Source organism: Acanthochromis polyacanthus, chromosome 5 (assembly GCF_021347895.1).
Source record: "Acanthochromis polyacanthus isolate Apoly-LR-REF ecotype Palm Island chromosome 5, KAUST_Apoly_ChrSc, whole genome shotgun sequence".
Classification (NCBI taxonomy): domain Eukaryota; kingdom Metazoa; phylum Chordata; class Actinopteri; family Pomacentridae; genus Acanthochromis; species Acanthochromis polyacanthus.
This window is the reverse complement of record NC_067117.1, coordinates 2,623,479-2,632,164: the sequence shown is the minus strand read 5'-3', so window position 1 is coordinate 2,632,164 and position 8,686 is coordinate 2,623,479. Positions and strand designations below refer to the sequence as shown.

The 8,686-nt window shown below is 38.2% G+C and overlaps 1 protein-coding gene across 1 annotated transcript; it reads left to right on the top strand.

Moving 5' to 3' along the window:
* Positions 1-2,838: 2,838 nt before the first annotated feature.
* On the top strand, positions 2,839-5,718 carry LOC110961000 (uncharacterized). Its single transcript, XM_051948805.1, has 5 exons — positions 2,839-3,335; positions 3,584-3,709; positions 3,848-3,910; positions 4,072-4,140; positions 4,550-5,718. Exons 1-5 carry the CDS (start codon positions 3,254-3,256, stop codon positions 5,584-5,586), a joined length of 1,377 nt encoding a protein of 458 aa, XP_051804765.1. The 5' UTR covers positions 2,839-3,253; the 3' UTR covers positions 5,587-5,718.
* The last annotated feature ends 2,968 nt before the right edge of the window (positions 5,719-8,686 follow it).

Here is an 8,686-nt window from a genome sequence, read left to right as displayed (position 1 = left end):
TTTCTTTATTCATTGTTTTACGTGCCGTTTTGTGTTTTTTTGGTCTCGTTTTTATCGTTTATCCATTTTTGTGTTGCCTTGTAGCTTATTTGTCTAATTTTTTGTCTTTTTTAGTTTTATTTTGTGTCATTTGTCTCATTTTTGGACGTTTTAGTTGTTTTATTGGTCTTTTTTTGTCTGTCTTTTGTCGTTTTGATCATGTAGTAAAAAACCGGTCCTCCAGAGGGTCTGATTTGTCTGATTTCCATCTCATGTTTTTGTCATTTTGTTTCCTTTTTTCTTGCTTGTGGCTTTGGTCTTATTTTTGTCATTTTATATTTTGCTTTATTCATTGTTTTATGTGCCGTTTTGTTTTCTTTTGTCTCATTTTTGTCATTTATCCATTTTTTTGTTGCCTTGTAGCTCGTTTGTCTAATTTTTTGTCTTTTTTTAGTCTTATTTTGTGTCATTTGTCTCATTTTTTGGGCGTTTTATTTTTTTTCTATCTGTCTTTTGTCGTTTTGATCACGTAGTAAAAAACCGCTCCGGCCCACTGGGTTGAATCGAACTGGGTTGAATGTGTAAGCTGAACTAAAATGAGTTTGACACCCCCGCTTTAGCGTCTCTGTAAGTAAAACAAAAACGTCAGACTTGCAGAACAAATCCTAATTGTCACGTTGGAACTCTCATATAATAAGTTGTAATTAACAGAAGAGAAAAACCCCACATGCAAAGTTAACCACCTTATCTCTGACTAACCTCGTTTGTGGTGGCTCTAATCAAACGATGATTGGCGGCGCTCCGTTGTGTATTTGCTCTTGTTATGATTGCAGTCTTTAAGCCCGTAAGCCACTTGATTGAGGCGGATGACGTGCAGGAAAAATTATCGCTGTCACCCCAACTATGATATTATTTCTCACCCTGAGGGGGTTTTATGGTGGAAACAATGGCCGCCGTCTTTCCAAACAATCAATTCCAGCTTCAAATTAACTCTAATGAGAATTGTAGGATTAGTTTGGGAGAAAATAAGAGAGAAAAAGTTATTGGCTTTGGAAAACAATGAACGATGCATAATGATGTGCTGTTATGGACTGGGGTGACATTTGGGGGAAAGTAATGACACGTTTGTTTCACTTGTTTGGTTTTTTTCTTTAACTTTGAAGCGTCCAGGTCGTGTCTGAACTGATAGATGTTAGTGCCGTTAAACCTTCAATTGGAGGAAAATAAGCCGATAAAAATAGATCAAGCTCGTGAATCGGTCTCATAAAATACACTAAACTATCAATTTGGAACTCGTACAACCACATCAGCAGTAAGGTTGAAGGATGTTGGAGTTCTGGATGGTAGAGGCTGGCAGCATTTACTGCTTTACAACATAAAATAGACCAGTATGGACATTTATTGGAGGTAATCGCCCTATATATCACACTATATAGACAATATAATTTAACTAAATGTACTTAAACATCTACAGAGTGTGTTAGTGTGTGTTTCTTTGTTCCACGTTTTGTCAGAACAGAAAGACGACATGAAGCAGGAGTTTGGATTTTGTTTGAGGCCAATTTAGAGCATTTATTTGTGACCTGTGGTGGCAGGTGAGACAAAAATGCAACAAAAATGTGGTCAAACTGGCAACTGAGTTAGGAATTTCTATCACAATAATATGCTCTGTAGAACAAATGGTGATAAATGGGGACATTTATCGGCCAGAAACTTGTAAAAAACTTTAAGAATCATCAGATTTTCAACAATGACCTTGAACTGTGTTCTTCTTAAAGGTAGAATGCTAACACAAAACCTCCTCTGGTCACTGCAATATTATACAGTAATACAGGGAGATTTCTCTAGGTTTGACACTTGTACGCTGGTTGGAGGTCATTAATCTAAAAAGAAGTCTTTGTCATGGTGCCCCTTTACAAGCTAAAACCCCACCATGCTAACAAGACAAAACAACCTCTGATCACTACAGTAATTTACAGTGAAATACAGAAATGTAGGGAGACTTCTCTACATTATTCAAGCTTAACACTTGTATGCTGGTTTCATGAACAAACTCTACAAACCTCCGACTGTTCAAACGCAGAACTAAAGTTTCGTTGATGGTGAGGGTTGGAAGCTGAACCGATTCCAAGTCATAGCTCCAAGAACTGACTGTAACTGTTTAAATTTGGAAGCAGGAGTTCATTTTAAATCAGACATATGAACTGATTTAGCTTCCTGTGATATCTACATAAATTAAACACTACACCTGACACTTGATGTTAGACATGACCATAATTTAAGACGATTTTTCTCAGTCCTGTGAATGATTTTGAATCTCGAACAACGGCCTAGCATCTACAACTAAATCCTTGCTGCAGAGTTTCCATGTCATCTGCGGTTGGAGCAGCTCTTCAGAGGAGGGCGGTTGTTGTTTGTAATGACCGATCATTTGGCCACAATCCCTTCCTTCCCCCTCTTCACCTCCTTCACGGCGAACAGAAAATCCCCTCGGGGCGGCTGGAACTCCTGATCCATGAGCACGTCTGCTGCCGAAGAAATGAAATTCTCCCCGAGGTTGTGTTTGTAAATCCAGGAAAGAAGAGGAAGGAAAAGCAGGAGAACGACTGGTTGGATTAAACTGGCGAATGTTGAATTTAATTGCGTTAAGCTTCATTAAGTTGCCGGGAACAAAAAGAAGGAAGGAGCTCTTGAGGAGAAAAAGACTTGCTTCCTCCGGTTTCTTTCTTCTCTCTCAATTAAGAAGGAAGTTAATGACGGAAGCTTTTAATGGTGAAAACGCAGACGGAGGGAGGACGGAAACGTGCAAATACTCAGCAGTGATGTAACTATGTACTGTCAGCAGAGCCGGCCCACGGCATAGGCGGCCTAGACCGTTGCCTAGGGCGCCATCTGGTGAGGGGGCGCCAAATGGCAGTCTCCCTCTCAGTCTTTCTTTCCTTTTTTTTAAATTTTTTTTTATTCACTTTCTTAATGCACCATTATGTTTACTCTCAGTCTCTCAACCTATAAATAACTACAAATTTTGTGAAACTTAAAATAAAACTCGTTTTCACTAATCATGACTCACAACTCTCGCGAGTTGTGAGTCACGCATGCATCCTTTTCCATCTGATCTGCGGCGCCGCCGCCGGGGCGGCGCCCCGCGCTACTACAGCATGCTGTTGAGTTTACAAGGTGAGTGAGTGGGGGATGGGCAGCGCATCCCATCAGTTTATTGATGAGATGGTCGTCGTCGTAGCGCTGTCATTTTTGTAAACATAAAACTTTTATCATGAAAAGGCTGTCCAAGCCTTCGGGTGCTGCTTTCAGAAAGCGAAGAAGAGAAGAGGAGGAGAAACGGGCTCAAAGTCGAGGTATATATTCTTTGGATAATGACATAATTCGACCTTTCATCTGGATGTCAATTTACGATTGTGCTAACGCTAGCTAAGTCAAATGCTACTTATTATGTGCTATAACCTACCTCTATTTGTTGAAACATCATACATTCTTGCCTGTGCCAGTTTATTTAATAGAGCAGACGTTTTACCTCGTTGGTTTAGTCACTTTTGTGCATAATCCACAAATTCATGTAATGTGCAAGCATGTTTCTTTTGATCAGATGCTCTGAGAAAATATCTACAGCCACGACAGGGGCCAACTGTAGAAGCTGCTGCAGAAGAGGCAGCAAGCTCGGTCTCACAGTTACCTTCTCCTGTGGCTGTTAGTGACAGTGACAGTGAACATTGTAAGTTGAAAGGATTACTAATGTTTATGTAATAGTTTTGTTGGAGTGGTATGAGATACTCCACTGTCTATGACTTATATATGTTATTATGTTGGCTCACCAAAAAGTCAATAATCTATTATTTGGTGTTTTACACAGCATCTCAAGCATTAAGCAGAAGCACAGCAGTGATTGAGACACAACTTCAAAATGTTGATGCTGGTGAGCATTACAATAGCAAAGTAGTAGCAATGTAATTATACGTCTTATATAAGATTTGAATCAAATCCATCCACTTTATGTTTTGTATTATATAATTTTCACAAAAACAATTGAGGAAAAAAAGTAATTCTTAAAGATCTATATGTTTTTGCTTTGTACAGGAGCAGTCAGTGAAGCACCAAGCAGCAGCACTGTAATTCTTCAGACACCACCTCAAACGGTTGAACCAGGTGAGTATTATACATTTTGTATTATATATAGGAATATACATTCATTCTATTTTATATATATATATATATATATATATATATATATAAACTCGTGAGAAAAGCATACACAATTACTTAAACAATCAATACATCATGTTATGGTCATTTGTTGGCAAATAAAAGAAAGAGTAAAAAAAAAAAATCTTGGTGTTCTTCAAAAATATGGTACAATTTAGTGTTTTAGTTTGTTGCTCACTGTGTGCATTATCTTTATTTAATGCCAGAATGCAAATTATGCATACTTATCATACTTTGAAAAACAAATATATTTTCTGCATTTTATAGAAATATTTGAATCACAGTAAAAAAATAAATAAATAAAATTTATTTGTCCTGTCATTGACATCTTGTGTATTTTAATCTCTTACAGAAGGACCCAGCACCAGCAGTCTCAATACAATCCGCCAGCCTACAGGCGCTCCATCAACATCAACAGATGTATGTGAGCCCATCTCAGCAGCCCCCATTGATCCCGCTGATTGGCCACCCAACTTGTCTGATTCAGAGAGGACTGAATTGGTTAGTCGAGGACCACCTGTAATAAGGTCAGACTTCTCGTTCCCCAAAAAACAGGATGGAAGAAGTTGCCATCACCGCCATTTCTTCAGACTGTTGACCAATGGGGAAAAAATCAAAAGGTCATGGCTCATGTATTCAAAAAAGAAAGATAGTTTGTACTGTTTCTGCTGCAAGCTCTTCTCACAGAAGACTTTTAAACTTAGCAAGGATGGCACTGATGACTGGAAAAACTGTGGTGACATACTTAAAACACATGAAAACAGTAAAGAACACACAAATAACATGGGAAGCTGGAGAGAACTTGAAAGTCGTTCAAAAAAGGGTCAAACAATTGACAATATTGAGATGGCCATAATACATGCTGAAAGGAGGAGATGGCGGGAAGTTCTCACCAGACTTGTGGCAATTATTAAGTCACTGGCAGAGAGAAATATTGCACTCAGGGGTTCCACAGACCAACTTAATCAGCCAAACAATGGAAATTTCCTTAAGGAAGTGGAGTTAATGGCTCAGTTTGATCCTGTGCTGAAAGAGCACATTATTAAGATTGAAGGAGGAGCCAGTCACACAACCTACCTGGGGAAGACCATTCAAAATGAACTGATTGACTGCCTTAGTGAAAGGATTTTGCATGCCATTGTAAAGGAAATCAATGAGTCCAAATATTACGCAATCATTTTAGACTGCACACCTGATGTGAGCCATGTGGAGCAATTATCAGTTATAATTCGCATTGTCTCTGTTGAAGGCACTCCACAGATTAAAGAACATTTTCTGGGGTTTCTAGAGGCAGAGGAAACAACAGGAGAAGGCCTCTCAGCCCTCTCAGTCAAAAAGTGGATTTTGCATGATATAGCTCCTATTGTTATGATTATGTTAACAAATTAAAGCAGGTCTTTAGTGTAGACACCTCTGCTGAATCTCTGCGCAGAGATTTATGGGAAAGTGTATTGGATTCGAAGGGGGGGGGGGGCGCCGTATTACTATTTTGCCTAGGGTGCCTGTGAACCTAGGGCCGGCCCTGACTGTCAGGGTTGTATTTTAATGCCAGTTTAATATTTGGAGCGAACAGATTGGCTTTGCTTGACTGCCTTTCCTCATAACACACAATAACAAAGTGAAAGACGTCATCTGTGTGGCTGCATTTTGTTTGAAATGAGGCACAAAAAGTCGAGCGTAAACTTACAAACGGTCGTCTCAAACATTTACATTTGAATCATCTGCAAACACCAAGTGGATATTAGCTTCATAAGTGATTAAAACATTGATAGAATGCAATAAAACAACAAAAACTACATAAAATATACGTTCTTTGTGCAATGATTTCCAATGTTGAGCTCCAAAAACTCACTAGAACCTCTCGTCTTTTCCTCATATTTTAAATAATTCCACTAAAAATCCAGCTAAAAGTGAAACTAATATTAACGCCACATCTAGGTATTGAAAAAAACAAACAGTTTGTCAAATAATGAGCTCAATGCAAACTACAGTAGTTCAGATGCAGGTCGGTTTTCTGTCCTCACAGTCAAAACTGAATCTGAAAAAGTAGAAGTCTGTTCAAATATTTGATCTGAATTCACAGAAAAACAACCGCAGAGCCTGTAAATTCATCATCTTCCCTATGAGGAGCCTCCAGAGGTTTTTAAGAGTCTGTAAACGCACTCAGAAAGGCCGATCCAGGATCGTTCTCGGACACGTCGGCAGGTTTGGACTCAAAGTTCTGGCTCGGCTCGGACGGCGTTTCAGCCGCTGACAGACGAACAGATGGAGAAACTAAAGCAGAGGATCCGATAAGAAAGCTGGCACAGAGGTTTAAACTGCATCTGCTTCTTTTTCTGGGATTTCAGGACACACATCTGGAATTCAGGGAGAAAAAAGGGGAAACAGGAAGTGTTGGAGGTGCTGTTAGTTCAGTAAAGTCACGTAGTCAGGATGCTAAAATCATACAAAAATTCTACAAAACCATGCTAAAATACAAAAAAATATTCAAAAAGTCACAAAACAGATGCTTAAATAACACAAATGGCACAAAAAGACAAATTACACAAAAGTATGCTGAAAATAATACAAAAATTACATAAAAATTACACAAAATGATGCTAAAGTGGCACAAAAATGACACAAAAGGAACCTAAAATAACACAAAATGAAAAGAAAAAGACAAGGATGCAAAACAGTGCTATGACACAAAAATGACTCAGAAAACACAAAAATTACACAAAATGATGCTAAAGTAACACAAAAATGACTCAAAGGGATCTGAAAATGACATAAAATGACAGAAAAAAGACATGGAAAGGACACAAAACGATGCGAAAACATCACAAAAATGTCATAATGATGCTGTAGTCACACAAAAGGATTCTAAAATAACACAAAATGACAAAGAGACACAAAAATGGCACAACAAAACAGTGGCACAAAAGGATTCTATAGTGACACAAAATGACACAGACACAAAAAGGATGCAAAACAATGCTAAAATAACACAAAAATGACACAAAATGCTGAAAAATTATACAAAAGGAATCTAAAATAACACAAAATAATAGAAAAAAGACACAAAATGATGCTAAAATATCACAAAAATGACACAAAAGGATCCTAAAATAACAGAAAATGGCAGAAAAGGATACAACAATAGCACAACAAAACAAAAGTAGCACAAAAAGATGCTAAAAAACCAAAATGATTATTGCTTGATAAGGCCGTCGGTCATCGGTTTGGTAGAAGTTGACTAAGCACACTTTTTCTCCACACTAGGGACGTTAATAGTTATCATTTAAATGATTTACTATCACTTAAAATTCTGAAATAATTCCAAATATATGAAATGATAGGCCACAGTGAGATTACAGTAAAAATTTAAGAGACATCGGCAGAAAACTAAACCAAAAATTTACTAAATTTCTAGTTCCGATTGTTCAAATGCCTCTGCATGTTAAAATAATCATGGGGTTTCTCAGAGATTCTTTCAGGAGTGGAAATACTGATAAATACTGTGCAATAAATGTACAAAAAAAATCATAATTCATAGCTTTGAATGTGTTGATGTGGCACCAAAAAGTGAAGAGTGTACACATAAAGCGGCGTGTCGTCAGCGTATGTGTTTACATCTGTTCAACATCTGGCTAGAAATGCCTCATTATGAGGACTTTAGTTCACCTTTAATGTCATTTGAATGAGGTTTTGTTGAACATTGTGATTACTACTCCCATTTTCCTCCTTTTTCCTGTTTTTCTCCCCCTCCTTTCAGCTGCTTTTATCTCCTTTGCCGTCTCTTTGTCGCCCGGCCAGCCTTCCCTTTCCACCAGTGATAACCAGGCTAATCGGAGCCAGAGGATCTGTGCTGTGTCAGTGGCTTTAGCTCTCCACACTTCACTTGTTCCTCTCCCATTCCTTAAACACTCAGAAATACACTCCCTCGCCTGCTTTTCTTGCGCTCAGACAAAAGGCTGAGGGAGCGTGGCCTCGCATGAACCCAAATACCAGATAGTGCTTTTTCCTTGAAATTAGATTTAATTAAGAAGGGGGTGGTTTAGTACTCAGGGCCGGGTGAGGACGTGCTGCCGGCTTCAGATAAAGCTTCAGAATGTGGAGAGGTTTGCTGCATCAGAGCTGCTGAGTGTTTTCAACCAGAGCCCATCACAACTTCTTCAGGTTTAGCTCCTTTAATCTGCTGGATCTGTGTTTTCATTAACATGGTTGTGTGACCATTAATGATTCTGTACATGCAGTAATTTGTTCAGATGACCACTGAAGATATATAATTATGTCTCCTGTCCTGTTTACAAAGATAGAAGCTGGTCTGGTTAGTCTTTAAAAAAATAGCTGATAAAAACGTTGCATATAGGAGAGAAGGCTTCTGGAAAGATTTGTAGCATCCTGTCACAACCAGAAAGTAAATGTCACGGATTTAATAACGGGAAAAATATTCTTAAATAATACTTTATTGATATTTATATTATGTATTTTAAAATATTACTAT

Excerpts from the sequence above, each read along its gene's own strand:
- LOC110961000 (XM_051948805.1), top strand. The coding sequence starts at position 3,254 with ATGAAAAGGCTGTCCAAGCCTTCGGGTGCTGCTTTCAGAAAGCGAAGA. Across the intron at positions 3,911-4,071 it reads ACTTCAAAATGTTGATGCTG|GAGCAGTCAGTGAAGCACCA; the intron begins GTGAGCATTACA and ends TGCTTTGTACAG. Across the intron at positions 4,141-4,549 it reads ACCTCAAACGGTTGAACCAG|AAGGACCCAGCACCAGCAGT; the intron begins GTGAGTATTATA and ends AATCTCTTACAG.